The sequence below is a fragment of the Cygnus atratus genome, chromosome 3 (genome assembly GCF_013377495.2).
Source record: "Cygnus atratus isolate AKBS03 ecotype Queensland, Australia chromosome 3, CAtr_DNAZoo_HiC_assembly, whole genome shotgun sequence".
Lineage (NCBI taxonomy): Eukaryota > Metazoa > Chordata > Aves > Anseriformes > Anatidae > Cygnus > Cygnus atratus.
The window spans coordinates 38,296,022-38,317,617 of record NC_066364.1 but is presented as its reverse complement, the minus strand read 5'-3'; the positions used below and the strand labels follow the sequence as shown (position 1 = coordinate 38,317,617).

The following is a 21,596-nucleotide window of genomic DNA, read 5'->3' as shown; positions in this document are numbered from 1 at the left end:
ACCAGATCTCTTGTTCAAGTAACTCAGTGTTCTTCTTGTGGTGGGGGGCCCAGAACTGAACACAGCACGTGAGGTGCGGTCCCACTGGTGCCAAGTGCAGACAGGCAAATGAAGCACCCGTGCCCACTGGACTCCATCACCTCACACCAGCGCATCCCTTTTCGTCCTGAGGTGGAAGGAAAGCACCAAAATGAGGACTGGATGCTGCAAGGCATGTGGCAGGGCCCTCTCCACCAAGGTTATGGCAAGAGGGAAGCCCACACCAGGACAAGACAGTGGTTTTAGGAATGTTCCTATTACACTGTGAACCGTGTTTTCTAATTTGTACTTACTGAACGTATACACTGTTACACATTTTCTTCCCCTCATAACCTCTACCCAGCTAGTTTGTTGCTCTGCAATGATGGCAAGAGGGAAAACATTGAAAAGCCCCCCTGGGTCTGCAGCAGACACAGCGTGGAGACTTCGTTCAGGTCCCAGGGGGCCTCACCAGGTAGCGGCTGCCTACGACTAAACAGCGCACTGAGGAGGAGAGAGGCTGTGTTAGATGCATTGCTTTGGAGGCTGAGGAGGTTTGAAGGACGTGGAAATGGAGCGATATTATAATCTGTGCAGCAGCCACCACGTGATTTCAATGACTGAATTTATGCATGCAAATTATGGAGTAAAGCTTAAGGAATTCGAGTGAACTGTTAGGCTGCAATCTGTGTATCTCTTGCTTTCTACATATCTCTGTTGTGCTCCCCAAACAGCACAATCTTAAAGGAAAAACAACATCAAAACACACACAAAAAAAAAACAGCTGTAAATGCAAAGGGTGCCAGTGTGCTGTGATGAGCTACCCTTTGAATAACCTTGAAGCCTGATAGCTGCACACACTGCACTTCAGTACCAAACTGCTGGCTACAAGGCTAGGTCTTGCACGATCTTTCCATCATAAGCACACTCACTGTTGCACCAGGAAGAGCTGTTGAAAAGAAGGGGAGATTCAAGTAAAGACGAGCTCAAGTTCAAATGGGCATGAACTGCAAATTGTACCCCTCCCACATGAATAAAGCCATTCTGAAAAATAATCTCTCCTTTTTTTTTTCCTGAACTATTTTAATGGTAGTAAACACCCAGGAAGGGACAGTCTCACACGCCTCTTTGTCACTGCCAGTAGTAAACTTTTCCATATTGACGTGTTTCTGCTGTGTCAAATCTGAAATTACAGTCGTATTCCCCACTATTTCACAATACTGCCATAGCTTCCACAAATGTAAAAGAATGAAAACAATTTTCACTCATCAGTTTTCTTTTATATAAGTGTATTTATATATTCTCAAAATACCAGCTCATTGATTCAAGGTAAGAACTTTAACATAAAAGGTTCAAAGCAAATGATGATAAAAATGTACAGAACAAAAAGCACTGCATTTACCATCAACAGGATACCTTCTCTGAATTAAAAAAGCTGCAATTAATAGCACTCATGTATTCATTAATAAATCTGAAAATCAGTGCCAGCTCATCGTTGAAAAACCTGGAGGAGCAGCATATCTGGCTGCTACTGATTTTTTTTTTTTTTTTTTTTTTTTTACAAAAGGGAGAAATCAGCTAGTAGAAATAGTTTATCTAAGTTTTATATGCACTCCCCTTCTGATCTTTTTTTTTTTTTTTTGATTATTTTTGGTAATACCTTGTGGATTAGTCCCAGATGTTTAACTTTAAGAAGTGAAGCCAAGTACACCTTGGACAGTTAAACAAAAAGAGAATGTTATCCTGCACAACGCCACAGAAAAGTCACGTAGCAGCTCGAATCTCCACGCTTCATTATCACAAGCTGGTATAACAATGGCCTAGGAAACCATGATGCACCATGGCGCACCTGACCAAAAGGAGAGTTAAAAACCTTAGCCAATCCCATGCAGTCACACAGGTGCATCAGGATAATTTGCAGAAAGTAACTGGTGGAGCTTTTTGTTGTTGTGAAAAGCATCTCTGTTTTAATGTATTCCCTACTTTGTCTGAGAAGATTTTAAAACTCAAGTGATTCAGCTTTTCACAAAGAGAAATAATAGCTGCTGTTGAGCTTAACAGACCTGGCACATATTTCAGTGCTGCAATGAAATAGAGATAAAAACCTGTTCCTGTTGTGCTTTAGTTTTTTTTAAACACAAGTGAAATAATGCTTTAAAAACATGCCTGAAGTTCCTACTGTTTGCTGTGTGCTGGTAAGCACACGTTTTAGCCAATGAACACAAATTATTGGAGACCTCAAATGGCTGCCAGAGCCATCCCAGACAGATTCAGCCCCCTGCCCTAGCCTCTGCTCATAAGGCCCATTACTTGGAAAGACATTAGCAGCAGCATGAATGGACAGGCCCAAGAACCTAAACCCATTTCATCTTGCTGGTTTTACCTTCTGGACAATTATGCTCTGTGGGCAGATCTGTGACATCTGGATGACTCTCTAGGGATCGGTTTTACTTCATACCAATGAGAATTATGCCTCTGTAGGAGCTGCAGGATGGGCCCTGCATCTCATAAAAGCGATGAGTCTAACGTTATGCTTTTCATGTACCAAAGCCACGTCTCTTAATGGTAGTGTTTCAGCAAGCAGTCATTGTATTACAAGATCAAGAAAATCCCTGACCCACACTACACATTTAAATGTTAGTTTAAGTTAAGTTTTCAGGCACATCTTCACTCTAAATTGCTTTTTAAACTCTGTGTGTTTCAGGCTCATCATTTCTATCACTTAATGCCATTTAGCAGCCCTAGCAAGTAAGACAAATGAAATTAGTCAACTGCTCCTGGAATCAGACATAGTAAAATTTTTTGGTAACTTGATTCAGATATATGTTGGGATTTTTGTATGTATTTAGTATATTTCTTTAGGTTTCTCCTTTTCAATTAGGTTTCATCTATTGGTCTTGTTAAGTCCACTTTGACCATATGAGTAGCAGCAGATGATCCTCCTCGGAGGCCTGCCAAGAAAACCTGTGGTCTGGGTACATTGCTTGAGTTATCATGCTTAGTCTGGGTGCTGACATCTTTTGGCAAGTACACTTGGGTGGAGTTCTCCCTTCTCAGATGGCTGAGATCAGTCTGCATGGCATGAGTTAATTTGCGACGCAAATTGGCCTAAAGACACAGAAAGAATCACATTAAGCAAAATTTTGTTTGAACATTTTAGCACTTAGGTGTTACACACTCTGCATTTACATATTGTACCTCTGTGGGCTTCACAAACCTGCAACGCTGCACACTTCATCCTACCCTAAATTCATTGAAACTATCCCCTGAAACTAACAGAATCTGTGAACAAAATCGTATGCAGCCCCAGAATTTTAAAATTTTAAGTCAGGCTCCTGTTGTTTCCATGTTTTTCTTTGGTAACTGTGCTTCAAATTTTGTTAAATGCTGAAGACTTTGTTTTGTTAGAATGAAATGTGATTTTCATGTTAAGCTCTGCCAATGTTTCAGATTTATTTCAATCAACTGGAAAGTTCACTGAATGTGATGGAAGGCGGATTAATCTCCTGGTATCTGCAACCTAAAACAAATCTGAGGATCCCAAACATTGTGGACAACTAAACTACAGGATCTAGCCTTTGGTTTCTACCAAACATGATGAGATTTGGTGGTTGGTGTCACAGAGTATCACATAAAAGGAAAAAATGCCTTCTTTCAAGACATTACTTGTTAGCCCCTTGGCAAGTGGCACAAGATAGGTAATTTATGATAGTAATAATAAAGCTCTCTTTAATCATAGCAATTGCTGTAGATACAACAAAAGCACTTATGAAGTGTTAATATTACCAAGTGAGCACTTAAAACAACAAAATGTATGTTCCTTCTTCTATGTCAGCAATGACACAAACCACTTTAAATTGTATTGACATAACGTTATCACTGAAATACACAAAATACAGTCTCATGTGGTGGGATTCTGACCCATACATGTAAGTGAGGAAGTCCCCAGTGTGCAGTCCCGTAACTGGAGTCTGAAGTCCAAGTCTGTGGAGTGATTAAGTTGGCCTGAAATTGGGTGTTCATATTAGGATAAGCCAAAACACTCTCCAGACTCCACTAGTTAGATCAATACTGACTGTAATGGAAGTTTAAGTACCTACATGTAGACATAGTTTGGTATCTTAATCTACAACTGAATCTTACGCACTGTGTCACAGGAAAATACAGAAAAAACAATAATGAATTTACAGAAAAGATGTGATGGAAAGAAAGAGTATTTTGTTACTTATTTTCCTTTTTTTTTTTTTCCCCCCAATAAAGGGTTTTGCTGACAATTAAAATGAGTGAATGCTGAGTGAGTGCCATTGCAAGGAATACTGTATGCTTGTACAGAGAAGCAAATGTGAGCTGAAAATTTTACTGCTAACATCAAATAAGTCTTCTTAAAAAGTCCTATTTTAATACTTCAAGTTTTCTGGCTAAGTATAAACAACAGAAAAGAAACCCAAGGCCTCTGAGCTTATCCTGTACCCTTCCAACCCCTACAAGTCTGTGACTCTGTGAAAACCTGCAAATATGTCCGTTGCCCCCCTAATAGCATCAAATTTACTGATGCATTGGTAAGCTGCGTCTGTTATTTCAGCACTTTGGCTCTAAATGTTTTATCAGCTCCATATTACAAATTCAGCATAGTCGGTACAGACAAATGCTTTTGCACGTGCCTTGTATTTTTTGTTTCAACTCCGCATCGCCAATCTCCCATACAGACAGCTGATGTTAAGACACCCCGAGTACTTTGTCTCTAAACATTTCAAACTAACGAGCTACAAAATTGCTTGTAAACTCTTCAAGCTCAACTCTTAGAAAACATACACCTTTGCTTATGCTAAAGATAAGCATAACCACTGAACACGTCTTAGCACTTATTTATGTACTTCTGTCCATTAGAGAAGCAAAGTGAGGCTTTAAGCTAGGCCACTTGGCTTCTTTTTATATACCTCATTAACACCTATTGCTTACAAGCCTTTGTAAACCAGCTAATACTGTCAAAAATCCCACTCTAAAAATTTTGGTTTCCTTTTATAATGTTAGAAAGTTCATGGCGAGAAGAAGGACAGAAAAGAAACAGGCCTCACAGCAGACCACAGGCCTCCATATGCATCTGTTCACAAAAACAAACCAAACCCCACCTCCCTGCAGCATTCTGTGTCCAGTTATTGTTGGTAACTGCAACATTACCTACACAAACAAGTTCATTTTGATTGAATTGTGAAAATCGAGTGCTATACCTTAACAACCGCATGTGCTGGGAAAAGAAAAGCTCCTAGTAAGCAGCTTTTTAAATATACGCTGTTACTTTAGAAGCTTTTATGTATGTCGCCAACCCTCTGTGGGACTGTGATTTCCAATCCAACAGCAAATCATCATGATTTATATATAACAACCATTTCCTCTGGGTTACATATACAACAGAAAAGCTATTTGCTCTGTTTCTTACATATCTGGATTGGTCGTACATGAAAGAGGGGAATTTCACTTTCAAATAAAACCCAATGAGTTGGTTTTAGCAAACGTGAGGATTCAAGATAAAATGAAAACTACTTCACTATGCCAAAAAAAGAAAAAAGCCTCATGCTTTGATTTCTTCCAGGGGTGGATAAGTTTGTTCAAAGAAAGCTTCTGCAGGGTGAACCACATTCAAAGGTATTCCTAACTGTTCTGCCTGCCAGTTACTACATTGTTTCTCCTCTTACTTGACGTTGACATTAATATAAATTGTTCATCTTGCAATAAAGTTGTGCTTGATACAAACCCTTCTGCAACCCCGTTTAAAACCAAATAATAATAATAAAAAATATAAAAAACAATTTATATAGCAATATCTTCAAACTGTTAAATTTGAGTGTAGAGAAACAACTTTAAAATTCAGTGCTAATCATTAAACTTATCACTTAAAGAAGGCAACTGAAAAATTAAGAATGAATAGACTTAGCAGTGGAAGCACTGCTCAAAAAATGGGGAAAAAACTGATTGGATCAGTTGTAACAAAGGCATGCATCTTTGGGTAAGTTTAGACTCATGCTGCAAAGTACAATACTTTGTAATAATTTAGTCTGAACTTTGTTATCTGACACGTGAAAATCTGGTAGTAACAATACAAACCAATTTTATAGCTTTTCTTCTCAGTTCCCACTCATTCCATTCATAGGACCTCACAATAGACGGAGGCAAGATGTGAGTATCAGTTTGAGTGCTGCTGTCACATTTTGTGGTTGGTTTCATCAAACGTTTGTCTGCACTTCTTGCCTGGATAGAGGGAAAAAAGCCAACAAGCAAGGCATTAATGAGGAGAATACAGGCATCAAAGACAGAATATGGATACGCGTGTTCTTAAAAGCAAATAGAAACCTGCAAACCTGTAAATTGCAAGCAGGTAACGATTTTTACGTTCAACAATATTTTTGTTCCCCTGAACCCGCTATAAAGAAAAGAAACCAGTCAGAATTTGTTTAATTTAATTTCTGACAGAAAACCCTTTAGGCAGATGCCACAGCTGAATTTCAGACTCCCCCGTCCTGGGTAAGTGCTTAATCATTGGACTTTGATAAAAAAGGGATCCCACCTCCATAGGCAGTATTTTATGAGGCAGGCATCTCATCTTCGTGAACAGACTAAAAATCATAAATAATAATCAGGAGAAATGCCTACATCTCTGCCAGAGGTAGGATATAAACCATATCTTTCTCACCGAGGGTCAGTTCAAGACTACGTACTTTGCATAGCTAGGGATTTAGAATTCACAATGTGTCACAGAGAAAATCTACACATCAAAATCAAGCCTTTGGATTTCACATTGTAGCACTGTCACATTCATTATTAACGAGCCCCCTTTCGTTCTGCAATACATTCCATAAATCCTGTCCCCAGATATCACTACTTGCTCATCCAGCACATGCTGATGAACTCCTGAGCTAAAGCTCTAGTTAATGCTCTAGTCTGGTTCATCTTCTATTATATCTACTTACTGTCCCTTTAAGCTAGTTTTGCAATAATGGGGAAAAGAAACATCAGACACGAGATCTTCCCAGGATAAGGATGAGCAGTTTTCATCACTGCCATAATCCTTTGGCTCTACATACTCTCCTAGGAAGAGACAAAGCGAGAAGAAACATTTTCCCCTTATGCTGCTATCTACACCACAAAGGTCTGGAAGAGACGGACCATCAGATGTTCTGTATGATAGGCAGATTATTATACTCCCGGGTATCGTCTGTTCTCTTTATGTTCTGGAAAGGACAGATCAACCAGTGATCCGACAGCTGTTCAGCAAGAGGCAGGAGCGATGTGTACCTGTGTGTATGGAGCAAGGTATTCAAACTGATGGTGAAGCTCGAGCAGATGAATTAACTCTGCATGTTCTTTTGCTTTTTCTATGTTCAGCTGAATGAACGTATCTGGATCTTGAGCAAAAATGTATGCAGATTCTTTGGAACTGAACACATAGCATCTGTCCTTGTGCTTCAAAATTCCAATAGCAGGATTTCCTAGGGAAACAAAACAAAACAAAACAGAAACAAAATAAAATAGTAAACAGTTTGATATCCAATACAAAAGACATATGATCTTGATTAAAAATGTTTCCCTCAAGTCAGCCCTGAAATACTTTTTAAATACAGAAAAGTATATTCCTTTAGGCCAATACAACTGCTTTTGATCAGTTTACATCCAGTATACCTTAATCTAGATTAGACTCCATGTTTGTGAGAACACCTACAGCAAAAGCATAAAAACAAACGTCCATATCCAGAAATGTTTCCCCTATAATCTCCAACAAATACCAGATTGCAGATCAGCAATCAATTTATACCAAGGGGCATAACACTGAAATTATGCGAAGGCAGCTGAGAAGCTGGACAACAAATTAACAGAGAAAATTAAAACTCAATAATGGCAAAATAACTTACTGAGGAAAACATAAATTGAGCTCACATACAATGAATGACTCTTTCAGCTGCCATTGTCTAGGAAAGACTTAGAATTATCACAGACAGTGCCTTGAAGATATTAAATAGCACTATTCAGTGGCAATCAAGAAATGCTCAAATAACGTCAGGAATTAGTAGGACACAAACGGGGGGAAGAAAAAAAACATAAAACCCTATATGCTATGTTTGCTATAGTACATTTTGTTTCAACCCATTAAAATAAAAAAATTAAAATGAAGTGAGCTGGGAGTTATCAGAGGCTTTAAATACTCTTCACAGAAGGAAGGGTTAAAGAAATAGTTGTCTCCAGTATTAAAAAGAAGCAACCAAAGAGAAATAACACGATTCAGGATTAGAAAACCATGAATTGCATGCAGAAGTTCTGATATATAAATGACTGTTTGCTGATTTTCCTAATAGAAAAAGCATGAGCTGTGATGAAATTACCAAGCCAGAGCTTAAATCCAGCTCAGAAAGAGGTATTTTTTCATATTATACATAATTACAATTGTGGGACTTTTAACTATCAGAATATCCCATGGCGAACTCTGAATGGATTCAAAAAGCAATTAGATAAATGAAAAACCTCTATCAGTGACTATTGAACAGAAAGGTGAAAACACAACATTTATCTGAAGTAATCCCATAACTACTGACTGCTAGAACAGGGAAGGATATGATGAAGGAAGGACCATTCCTACATGATTTCTCATGATCAGAAGCAAGACTAGAGAGACCTTCAGTCTAACCCAGGACAGCTGTTCTCATGCACAATACTAAGTAAATGTAATATATTTACAATGCCATTAAAACATACACTTTTTTTTAATAATGCCAAGAAGCGGCCACATTTTCCTCCCAGCCTCCTGTAGGTTTAAAATAGTTCTATATGGATAGGTTCTATAAAACACTGGAAGACAGAAAATAGAAAAATTTGAAATAAGACTTGATTTCAAGAAAAATGATCCTATATCAGACCAAATAAAATCCTACCATTAGTTGACCACCAAGTGCAATTTTGCACTATTCTATTCAGAGAAGACTTTTGGTATTTTATATCCACTGCTTAAGTATGTATGTAGGCATGTATGATGTAGGCATGAACGGGTGTGTTTCAGCACACAGATACACAAAATAGAAGGAAGGACCATTTACAGATGACTGTATGAAAACACATTAACAATAAACAAACCTGCATTCAGTTGCAGTGTAGGTTATACAGATGCACAAATAGCAGAAGGAAACATTTGTCCAACCCATTTCGTCTCTGCCTCTGCTTGTTCATGCCTACTTTCTCTTGAAGCCCTCCTACCTTCTATTTTGGGCAGTTCATCTGGTATTTTTTAAAGAAAAATACTTCAACGGGGGAAATAAGTTTATCTGGGAGTGAAAATTACACACATGAAATTACAGTACTCCAGTTTTGACAAAAAAGAGGACGCATTCAGAACATCTTCACATCTCCTCTTGTACTTGTGTACACGTGAAGTAAGGAGAAGATCTAACTACAAAGCATACCTGGAAGGGTGAGGCCTTTTACACCAATTGCATGTGCACAGAAACCACGGTACTGGATTAGCAACTGATCAAAATCAGCAGTAGTCTCTGGAAAAAGCCATTCTTGGTTCTCGAAATCAGAAACGTTTACTCTTGTTCCTAAGAAATGATTTAACAAAGGAAGGATTTCATTAACAAAACATCTGATGTTTACAATATAACCATGTTACAGGATAACCTGATTACTATTATCTTCTCAAACTTCAGACCTACCTTAGAAAAGATCTTAAGGAACCAGTCCTGAAGGACTGAAAAGTCAGTCCTCAGGATCCTTTGTTAAAAGCATTAGTTTTCTTTGGAAACAGGACAAAAGAGGAAGGTAATATCATATGGTCCCATTCTGGTTTCACCCACTCACACATTATAAATCTCCTTGAGTACAACGTGGTTATTAGGGACAGCATCTTTACAGAAACACACTTCCAGCAAAAAAATAAAGCCCCATTATTTAGCTCTTTTTATTCCTCCATTCACTTCAGAAGTTCTGAAAGGTGTAAGAAGTCATAAACTTAAGAAACTTAAAAAAATATCTTAGAAGTATTCTTTCTTCTGACAATTCTGAATTTTTATAAGGCATGTTTATAGCCACCAGAAATATTTTAGTTTTATATATTAGAGCCCAAACTGTACATGAAAAATAAATCCACACACTACAAAGGCTGCATTTTAATTTACAGTGGAGATTTTAATTATTAAAAAATCAGTGTGTAGTTCCTTCTGTATGTAAAATTTAAATCGTAACATCTTGAGATGTTAAAGAAAACAAACAAAAAATAGCAACTTTCAGTACCCATGGTTTCTCTTATCCTTTCCTCATCACTCTTCACAGTCACTCCTTCAAGAAGAGATGTCAGCACTTCCTCAGGAAAAAGCTGTGATTGTGTTTCCAAGAACTGTTGCAGATTGTTAGTCATATTTGTGAGAAAGCTCAGGAGTAGTATCTCATTCTGAAATCCAGCCCACACGTTATAAATTGCAACAAAGAGAGGCTATAAAATAAAGAAAACTATCTGAAGTCTAGAATTGTTTTATGTCTGCAACATAACCCCAATGCTGTGCACAACAATCCCTAATAGGAACAAAGCTGACCTACAAGGCCTTCAGCACCCCAAAACCCCAGGGGAAGCCTGGGGATTTGAAAGTGGAATTCCCATCACACAGGTCCAGGCACCTACATCCAGCCTCGGAGAGGTGCAGGGTTTAGGACAAAACTGGAAGCTGCCATTCCCAGCATCAATGCTGACATAAACGTGTACTCACCTACCAAAGAAGATCCTCAGCTTTGAGTATAAATGCTTAATTATAGTGATATTAAATGCACCCTGTTGCCTTTAAGTACACAGCATTTACGGGAAGAGGCTCAACAAATCTGAAATGCATGCCAACAGCACTGTATTTTATGTTCCCAACATTATTACATGAATGGTCAAAAGAGTTAGCTCTGGAATTCATCAGCATCTCTAATGCTGTGGAAAAGTTATGGGTACAAAAATTGAAGAAACGAAAGGAAAGGAAGCAAGACCAAAACCATTCTTACTAGAAAAAAAAAAAAAGGATTAAAAGAGTATTAATGAAATCTACTATGTTTACTAAAACAAAGGCTTGGTACAAATACAGTCCAGGAAGCAGCCAAGAGCAGACAGCTTCTAGGGAGAAGGGTAATGCGTATTCAGAAAGGTTAAATTCAGATCAGTGAACTGAATCTTCCTAGGCTCCTTCCATCATCCCGGGGAAGAAACAGGCTTTTCCTGAGGAAGTCAAAGAACCTAAACTGGGATTTCTTCTCTCACATGCCTCTGAGAAAAGCCTACTCATCTCTTCCCTCTGTCTTTATCACTATACTAAAGTGTGTATCAGGCACTTAAGCCTCATGAAGATACAGAAGGAGAGAAAAAAACTGCTTTAAGCAGCTCAGTGAGCAAGGTAAATGTCCTCCAAACAAGAACATCAGGCTTATAAAATCACAAGCAAACATAAGCTGAAGTGTCAGATCACACCTGAGATGTACCTCAAAGTGCCATTGCCATGAGTTTCCAGCACAGATACCCTCAAAGGAAGTGCAAAAAATACTCTGAGTAAGTAGATGGGGCATGATCTTCCCTCCTCCCTCCTCCACATCAAGCTTTGTTTTGCTTTCTAATTATTTGTTCTGAAGGATGAAATAAAACCTACCATATGTATAAAGGGCATGCTAGTTCAGCAGCTCCCTACGCGGAATTAAAATGGTAGGCACATCACACAAAGTAAGGAGCTCTTCCAAGAAAAGCAAATTTATGGAAGCCTACTTTCTGACGTATTTCTCTCCCATATCCTTTTTATCATGCCATCACACTAATCCCAGGTTTTCATGGTGTAAGGAGGCACCTTCTTTAAATGCTTACAGTTCACATCACTCATTCTCTCTTCCTCCCATGTCCTGTAACCACCAACCAAGTACAGAACATGGATTGCACAGACATACGTACGTGTCTGCTCACTGCCCAGACGGCTGGCTGGACACGTAACTGTGGCATTCCCACTGCAGAGCCCTTAAAGGGGCTCTAATTGTGTCTGTCCAATTACTTATTTTTCAGAGAACTTGCAGAAAATGACATATTCTGAGAGCTCTGGGCTCTGACAAGTTCAACTGAAACTGGCCAATGGATTCAGCAATTACTAGGAAGGGCGAAGAGACTGAAATCCATATCACAGTAATCCAATATCTTTAGAAAAATGTTACCAAGGAGCCATACTGTAATTGCAGGAATTGCTATCTGAAAGGATTTCAAAGCAATCACATTCTGATGTGCTGTTATCAACATGTTCTAACAGTTTCTGCAGGAAACAGGAGAGAATACTTAAACAAAACAGGAAAATATCACTGTAATTCTACAAATACCGACAAGCAACCCAAGACACTTAGAGAAAAATAGTATTTAATTCCTTCCCTCCATTTTGTACCTTGCTTTCCTTGTACCTTGAGATCAAGTCTGATAGTTTAGTCACCCCTTGAAAAACTACCAGGAGTGCTGTTATGAAAGAGAAAATAATGCAGCCTTTTTCTTAAAGCAAACTATGCAAAAACACACCTGTAAAGTATTATCATTATTTTTTCTTTTTACAACTAAAAACAAATAAGCTTTCCATTCAAAATACTTACAAAAACTTCTTTGGTATCTACAGAAACCTTATTCTGAACTGTGTTTTTTAACTGCTCCATTGTTGTTGTAAACTGCACATTCATCTTTTCAACTTCTTGAGCACCTGTAATTGCATCAGACTGCAAAGAGAATGTACTTCAGGTAAGAAGTATGAGAGTCAAAAAATGAAATATTTAGTAACAAATATTTATGTTGATCTCTTTGTTCAACTATTTTAAAGAATAAAATTAACCCTAACTTTCAACAAAATAATTTTTTTTCTTGAGTGTTCAGGTACAAGACCAGGCACTTCTCTCAAACAAATACTAGAAATTTTTACATAAAACCTCAACACTTTTGAAATGAATCGAAATTTTAAAAATATATTGAAGAGAAACATTTTCTCAAGCTTTATGATGTACAGAAGAGTAACATAATTGTTGTAACATAACCCAGCAATTCTTAAAAGACAAATAAAGACAAATAAAAAGGTCTTCGTAAGCAAAACAAATGTCAGGAATTTAAATTGTGTTCTTAAGACTTCTGATGACTCCCTATATGTTAAGGATGTCTACAGCCTAAAATTGAGACGATTTATGGATTGAACAAGAATTTTTCTTTCATGTCTCTTTTGGGGGACAGCTTTTAATAGAAACAAATATTCCCATTACACTTCTTCAATTCTATCCAGATATGAAGAGATCTGTTATTTCAGGTAACCTGGCTTTTCTTACTAGATATTTTATTGCAGAACCCCACTTTATATCCTCCAATCATCTACACAACATCTAAGCAGATTGAGTATCAGTACACAACCAAGAAAGGCCCTACTTTTTTAGATCTTTGGTGATGAAATTAAACCTCTCCAAAAAGGAAAGTTCCAGAAATGAAATGGAAGTACAGTCACACTGAAGCAAGCAATTTATTAATTTTGTCTTTTGTCTGACAGTAGCAAACCCCAGCAAGTTAGGTACAAAGCTCTGCATAACAGGTTATATAGGTTCTCATATTCTGCGAAAAATCTGATTTCAGTGATTTCTGAATCTTTTTTTTTTTAAACCCAGCAAGATGTTGTCTCACCATAAGGATGCAGAGGAAGGCCTCGTATTGTCTCACATTGAACAGTGCTTCTTTTAGTTGGAAAGAACTAAGCTGCCTGTGTCTCTGCTGATCTTCATGCATGGATTCCAACAAGGCTGTGTAACAGTGGGCTCGCACATGGCAAGTATTAAGACTGTCTTCAACAGTCCGTGTAGCTGATGGAATGGCTTCATTCAGAATGGCTGGCACTGGTAATATAGAATAAACGAGATACATACAAAAAGAGTGATTTTAATCATTAGCGAATGGTTACAGTGAAGTATTAGGGCACAGCAATGTCCCAACAGAATTTTTAGTTCTAACCTCTATCCTTATATTCCCAACTGTTTGTGTATAGATTCAACCACCTGACTTACTAGTCAAGTTGTTCCAAACAGTCAGAATTATAGGTGTGGAAATATAACAGTCAAGTCAAGGACTGTGAGAAAACTTGCTTTATAATAGATGCAACTCAGTTGCTAACACTGACGTGGGTTTCCTGTGAGTCTTTAGGCAATCAGCATAATTTCTATTTCTCACTTTCCCCATCTGTAAAATACAAGTAACAAAGGAAAGTCTTGCCCTACTCTGAACATAGCTTTTGAAAAAATTCCAGGATACCAACCGACATTTCTTACCATTAAACAAGCAGAAGGATTCAAAACCTGGAAGATTTTTGAGAACATGTTAAGAATCTGAAGGGGTTACTCTAGATTATCAGAATACAGATAATGCTCCAGCAACTTTTAAGAATTCTCATTACACTTGCTCAACAGAAGATTGTAATTGGATTGACAGTGTTCTTTCAAGATCTTAATTATCTGCTTTTTAAGGCAAATGTTACACGTTTAATTCACTTAATGGCCAAGGATCAGGGAACAAGTTATGCTGAGGTAAATCAGTGCATCAAGTTAATACATATAATCCTTCTACATAAACCACACCGGATTCTCTTTTAGCAAAATAGTAGCAGCCTACATGGAAACCTATAACCAAATACTAAATATGTACATTTCCTCCATGTTTACAGAACCGGGGTCAAAGCTGTTTTATCTAGGGAGACAGGATATTATTGGAGCCACTCCAGCACAGAAGGCCAGGAACAATTACTTGGGAATTCACAACCCAAAGGCAGTTGTATACTTACGGTCATCAATACCCTTTCCTCCTTTCCCACACTCCTTGTTGAACAATCGAATCCCTGTGACTAGCATGGAGAGATTTTTCAGCTGTTGCTCTTTATCCTTCTTACTGAGCGAGATGAAGGCAACCAGTGCTGTCTGGGGGAATATACTCTGCAAGGCAGCTAGAACCATTACAAAAGGTGAGAAAGCCCTCAATATGAGGAATCGGAAAATAAAACGTTTAAGCAAGCAAAAATGACCTCTCCTGAACAACAACTGCAGAAAGTAGAAATTACGGGAAATTTAGACTTCAAGGTTGAGCAGTGACAGTTTGGGCAGCAAGCATTCATCACGATTTACCACATCTATATCTAAAGACCAGCAAACAGAAGGTAACCTTTTATTTTTCAGTAAGAAAAGTCCAATCTCAAAACTGGGAGTTTACTGACCTGTTACCTCCCTGACAACCTCAATATCTGTTGGGGATCCCAGGCCAGAGCTCAGCAGCATGTAGCTAACCATCATTTGATACACTTTCATCATTTCATCTTGCACGCAAGGACGGCTGTCTGTGATATCTCTGACCAGAGGAGCCAACCTTCCCTCCAGAACACGATGCTGCTCTCTGAGTAATTCAGCTAAGAAAGAAGGGCAGTTACAAAGTGATGTCTAAATTCTTTGGAATTTGGCTTATACAGAGGGTGCAAGTCATTACCACTTTAAGGTTTCTGAAGCACAGGTATGTGGAAGGGATGTTCAGAGCACCATACCTTTATAATTAACAGCAGTGGAGTTAACCATTAGTACAACTAGCATCAGTCAGTAGAGGCCAGAGAAATATCCAGGCCGACTTAAAGCAGCAACTTTGGCTTTCTGGGCTCCCCTGATTGCAGTAGGACCCAGAATACCTAAAACACACACGCATACACCCTAAAGTTACACACCCAACTCTGAACACTACCCAAGATCTCAGAAGTCCTTTTACTGGAGTTATTGAGCTTGTGGAGTCCAGAAGGCTTTGGAGCCTAATTCTGATAATTTTTGTTTTAAATATATGCTAACAAGAAAACACTTTCATGATGCCCCCTGCCACCTCAAATATCTACTTTTTGTCTACGCCTGACCTGTGTTTTCTGTGTCCCAGCCAGTCCTCACTGTCCCACTGAGGTCTGAATTTACAGTCAGAGCAGAGACTGTAACCCCATCTCACTTTGCTTCCACTTCCACATTCCCACTTCGAGACCATATGAAGTTACCACTGATGAGACCAAAACAGACTTGGTTAAAACTGTGGTTGTTCAAGGTAACTCATCTCTCTTAATTATCAATATTGATAGAACAAGAGGTTCTCTTTCAGATACCAGTGAAGTTCTGGTTAGTGTTTCTTTTTCAGATATGCAGGTGCAGCCCAAGCTTTTCTTGCTGAAGAGAGCTAGCTTGTGCGCCTGAAAACAGAATTGTTCCAAAACGATCTAATAAGTTCAATAAGTCTCTCAGACAGGAGGAGATGAATGTACTCTCAAATGCAGTGCACATTTTTTCCCTATAATATCCATACTGAAACACTGTACTCCTGTATACTACATCTTTCCAGGGATTTTTATTTTGCTTTGCTGCCAACAGTCATTTAACGGGAATCAGTATTAGCCCTACAGAGAGATCATAAAAACCTAAACTCAGATTCATCTTCTTCTATTAAAACATTTATTTGTATTGAAATTACCTCGGTTTGCATAGTTCATATCAAAGTAAACTTGCATCTTAATTGTGCTCAGCGATGGGTTTGTTGTGTCAAGCAGTCTGGTAACACAAAGCTAAGAAGAGAGACAGAAAAGTGGATTCTTTCTAATTACTTGAGAACCTTCTGTACTGTTCATGGCTATATGACAGGTTTCATAACAGCAGCAGAGCCCCTTCCCTTCATTCTCTAGACATGCAATAAATACTATGAAGTATAAGGCATTTACTAAAATGCAAGAACACATATTCCAGTCTTTAGCTACAGAGCTGTGATAATAAAGTATCATTAGAGTTTTGTAAGTGTTGGTATCAAAATAAAATGGCATTATAGGTACAGGAACAGGTAGCAAATAATGGTATGGTCTTAGCTAAGTACTGACACTCACCATCATGTCAAAATTACCTGGGTAAGATTTTGCACATCTTTTTTTGTAAGGATTTGATCCACATTAAATTCATTTCTCGGATCCAGAACAACAGCTTTCACCTAGAAATTGACAAAAGCAAGCTATTAGTTTATATCTCAGCATATACTCTTTGCAGTTAGCCTTTTAAGTTCTGAAAAATCTCTGGTATAGACACTGTTTCCTCAGCTTTAAGAGGAAATAATTAAAACTTAAGTCTTTTAATGTTAACTTCACTTCCCCTTGTGATTTATCAACAACTCGTGTTCCTGTAATCACCCTTCTTTGCAGCAAGCCAGAATGCCACATACCTGTGAGACCTCCAGATAGAGTGAACAGCTTTGCAGGAGCAACTGTTCACAGTGACTGGGTCCAACGTTTAGGGAACACAAGGCAGAAGAAAATTATTTATACATTTACTGCACAGAAGGAACTATGACAGAATTATAATTCAAAGTGGGAATTTGCAAATTTTGTTATCTGTAGATCACTAATATACTTCATATTATTCAATTGTGCAAATAATTACTGGATAAAATTTTAAAAACAAATATAATTTTTACTATTCTTTAGTTCCATTTCAATCTTTGATAATGAAACAAAGTCAGTCTATTTCACTGGTGTTGCTAGTTTCAATTTCGTTTCTCAGACATAAGTGGAAAAAAAATCTATTTGTAAAGAAATACTTTGAAAAGAACATTTTAAATATAGCTCCTTTAAAAATGTCCTGGAAATATATTTTTCTAAGCGAAATTTTATAGCAATCCATTATGTTTGTTTACAGACTTCTATGTTGGTGTTGTATGCATCAGTATAAATGTTTGCCCTTTGGATAAAAAAAATCATATTGTTCTGCATACAGGGAAATATTTGCATGCTTGCAAATGGTATTTATGCTATCTTGCTAGCCACATAAGTTTTTATCTGATGAAAATTTTCATGTTTGATTAACACTGCTTTTGAACTCATGTATTTTTAAAGACACAGTGTTAACCTTTAGCTATTTAAAAACAAGCAAACAAACAAAACATCTTAACAGTATTGCTGTGAACCATTTATATTCCTATACAAGTTTATCAAGAGCTGATTCTTACAACATCAATAAAGAACTAGCTCCATCTTTCTGCACGTGCATTCAGACTATATTTTGCACTGGTGCTGCGTCTTATAAGAAGAAATGCCAAAGTGTATAATGTTTTTTAGGATATTAATAGTTGAACAGTTGTCCACCAAGGACAACATAAAGATTGATTCTATTTCATTTCTAGTGGGATCCAGTCTAGTTCCTCCAAATATTAAACCCATATTAAACCCATTTACAAAACCCAGCCCTACCTAAACACAGAAAAAAAAACCAAACATCAAAATAGATGGAAGAGGAATAAATACACAAGGAATAAATATATCTGTTGCAATGAACCACCTATGGTATTATACCTTTTTGTTCATTTATGAAAGAGGTAGAAGAAACGTTATTAAAGCTCAGAAACAATCCTCATTTGCACTTTAGAAAGAAAAAAATAAAAAGTGGTTTATCTGCCTATGGAAGAAAAATGAGGGAGAACTCCTGCTCTGAGTTCACAAAAGTCCCAAGGCTCAGGACCTACAGCCTTTTCAGGGCCTTAAGTTCACAGTCATGGCATTTCAAACAAATGAAATACTTTCTGAGGTTGCTAAGACCCCATATTGAATATCACTGAACGCCCATTTATAACTTCTTAATGTGGACAATCAGAAACTGAGACATTTCAAAATTAAAGTCACTCCTGAAAGCCTCAGCTGTAGCCATTCCAGCTTTGGCACCCTGACATGAAGTTGATATTTGAAGTTTATTGATTTTTAACACCAGAGAAAGATTTATGCCCTTGCTTCACATCATAATGGGTCCAGAGGAGGGCCGTGAAGTCGGTCAGAGGGCTAGAGCACCTCTCCTATGAAGAAAGGCTGAGAGAGCTGGGGATGTTCAGCCTGGAGAAGAGAAGGCTCTGGGGTGACCTCACTGCAGCTTTTCAATACTTACAGGGGGCTTATAAAAAAGATGGAGAGCAACTTTTTTCTCAGTCAGATAATGACAGGACAAGAGGAAATAGTTTTAAACTAAAAGAAGGGAGATTTAGATTAGACGTTACAAGGAAATTCTTCACTCAGAGGGTGGTGAGGCCCTGGCTCAGGTTGCCCGGAGAAGCTGTGGATGCCCCATCCCTGGAGGTGTTCAAGGCCAGGCTGGATGGGGCTTTGGGCAACCTGTTCTGGTGGGAGGTGTCCCTGCCCATGGCAGGGGGGTTGGAACTGGGTGATCTTTAAGGTCCTTTCCAACCCGAGCTATTTTATGATTCTATGATTGTATGATCATTCATTCTGGGTAGCGTCAGCAACTTTGGGGGAATTACTTACATTATGTAAAATTTAAGATCCTGCATCATGCAAGCCTTGAAAGAAGGTTTGAACTGCCAAGCTAAAAGCAGCCAGGTTTGGAAATTCCATATGCTTCTTTAGCAATATATAGGGAGAGAGATTTTATTGACCATAACAGAACCTGAACGTGACTGGAAAAACGCCCAGCTGGATTCATGAAAACCCTACAACATTCCACTTGCTCTTACCATGAAAGCTACCAAGGTTTCAGAAACAGCCTGTCCCTTGGCAGCACATTCTTGTCCTACTTCGCGAATGATGATCTTTATGATTCCTTCGGTCAGTTCGCCAGACATAGCGGTCAGACACCACCCTAACGGGCTTATATGACTTCTCACCACTCTTTTCAGCGCCCTGCTCCCCCCGCACCACGGCGGGCAGGGGGGACATTTATACCACAGCCTTCTGCGGCCTCCTGTTTTCGGCCACCGGCGGGCTGCAGAGGCCTGAGGGCAGTTCCAAGCGGCGAGCACTTGACCTAAAGCAGCAGGGACAGGGAGGAAAGCGAAGGCGGGTTATAACAACAACGCAGCTCTCCGCCGCGACTGGGGCCAGCCCGGGGCCTCCCACCCGCCTCCCGCCGCCGCTTCTCGGGCTGCTCCCCATGCCGCCACCTCACCCCCAAAGCCCAAACCCCAAAGCCCCGGTCTCGCCCCCATCACCCGGCCCCGCCGCGAACTGGGGCTGCCTCCAGCCGGGCCCAGCCGCCGTCCGTTCCCATGGACACGGAACCGCCCCGGGGCGGGCCCGGGCCGCGGGGAGGTGTAAGGGGGGGTCTGGGGGCGTGCGGTGCTTGTGGAAGCACGGAGCCGTCTGGGTGGGAAAGGTCGTTATGGCATCAAGTCCAATCTAACGTTGCGCTGACAGGTCCACCGTGTCCCCAAGCACCACATCTGCACGGCTTTTGAATACCTCCAGGGACGGTGACGCCACCACCTCCCTGGGCAACCCGTTCCAATGCCTGATTGCTCCTTCTGAGAAGAAATGTCTCCTCATTTCCAACCTGAACCTCCCCTGGCGCAACTTGAGGCCATTCCCTCTAGCCCTATCACTAGTTATCTGTGAGAAGAGGCTGACCCCCAGCTCCCCACACTTTCAGGTACCTGTAGAGAGCAATGAGGTCTCCCCTGAGCCTCCTCTTCCCCAGACTAAACAACCCCAGTTCCCTCAGCCACTCCTCACAGGACTTGTGCTCCAGGCCCTTCACCAGCTTCATAGCCCTGCTCTGGACTCGCTCGAGCACCTTGATATCCTTCTTGTAGTGAGGGGTCCAAAGCTGAACACAGCACTCGAGGTGCGGCCTCACCAGAGCAGAGTACAAGGGGACGATCACCTCCCTGCTCCTGCTGGCTGCACTATTCCTGATACAAGCCAGGATGCCCTTGGCCTTTTTGGCCACCTGGGCACACTGCTGGCTCACGTTCAGCCAGCTATCGACCAATACCTCCAGGTCCCTTTCCACCAGGCAGCTTTCCAGCCACTCTTCCTCCAGCCTGTAGCGCTGCATGGGGTTGTTGTGCCCCAAGTGCAGTGCCCAGCACTTAGCTTTGTTGAATTTGAGCCTCTGCCTTCCTGGGCTCCTTTACCCTTCAGGAATGCTTCCCAAGGGATATTGTCTCCTAAACAGGACAGTCTGCCTTCTGGAAGTCCCAGGTAGCAGTTCTGATAACCCCCATCCTTACTTTTCCAGGAACTGAAAGCTTTTATTTCATGATCACTATGCCCAGGACAGCTTCCAACCTTCACATCACCCACAAGTCCTCTGTTCGCAAGTAAAAGGCCCAGTGTGAGTGACCTTGGCTTACTCACCAGCTGTGTCAGGAAGTTGTCTTCCACACACTCCAGGAACCTCCTAGACTGTTTCTTCTCTGCTGTGTATATACACGTGCATGTCTGCAAATATGCAAAGCATATGTATGCAGAGGCATAGGTATAGATGTGCATGTGTATGTAAACATCAACAGGAAAACTGTGTATATGGAAGCAAAAAGAAAGGAAGAAAGCAAGTAAACAAGCAAGAAAGGCAATTAGACATTTACTAAAGAAAAACATGGTTTCATGAGAGGTTTGCAGTCTCTGTTAGACCACAAAAGTTCATTTAGCTTGTCAGTAAGCTACTGAAGTTGCAGAACACTATTTCATGTTCAAAACATTTGGATTGCTCCCCTAGAATTAGTACTAACTTTAAGTTTTAAACAGAGTTTCTGGAAATGG

At 39.6% G+C, this 21,596-nt stretch overlaps 1 protein-coding gene across 5 annotated transcripts; it reads right to left on the bottom strand.

Annotated features, from left to right (window-relative positions):
* Positions 1–1,350: 1,350 nt before the first annotated feature.
* CFAP206 (cilia and flagella associated protein 206) lies at positions 1,351–21,322 on the bottom strand. 5 transcript variants are annotated; one of them, XM_035559557.2, is made up of 13 exons: positions 21,192–21,322; positions 19,571–19,860; positions 16,967–17,050; positions 16,547–16,637; positions 15,273–15,461; positions 14,847–15,005; positions 13,700–13,908; positions 12,640–12,759; positions 10,291–10,489; positions 9,462–9,599; positions 7,309–7,502; positions 6,121–6,264; positions 1,351–3,126 (listed from the first exon to the last, which is right to left on the bottom strand). In XM_035559557.2, exons 2-13 carry the CDS (start codon positions 19,676–19,678, stop codon positions 2,896–2,898), a joined length of 1,866 nt encoding a protein of 621 aa, XP_035415450.1. In that variant the 5' UTR covers positions 19,679–19,860; positions 21,192–21,322; the 3' UTR covers positions 1,351–2,895. The 5 variants fall into 5 exon arrangements, with proteins under 5 accessions (XP_035415450.1, XP_035415449.1, XP_035415451.1 ...); XM_035559556.2 differs by lacking the exon at positions 21,192–21,322 and adding an exon at positions 20,045–20,114; XM_035559558.2 differs by lacking the exon at positions 21,192–21,322 and adding an exon at positions 20,045–20,114 and having other exon boundaries at positions 10,291–10,393.
* Between the last annotated feature and the right edge of the window lie 274 nt (positions 21,323–21,596).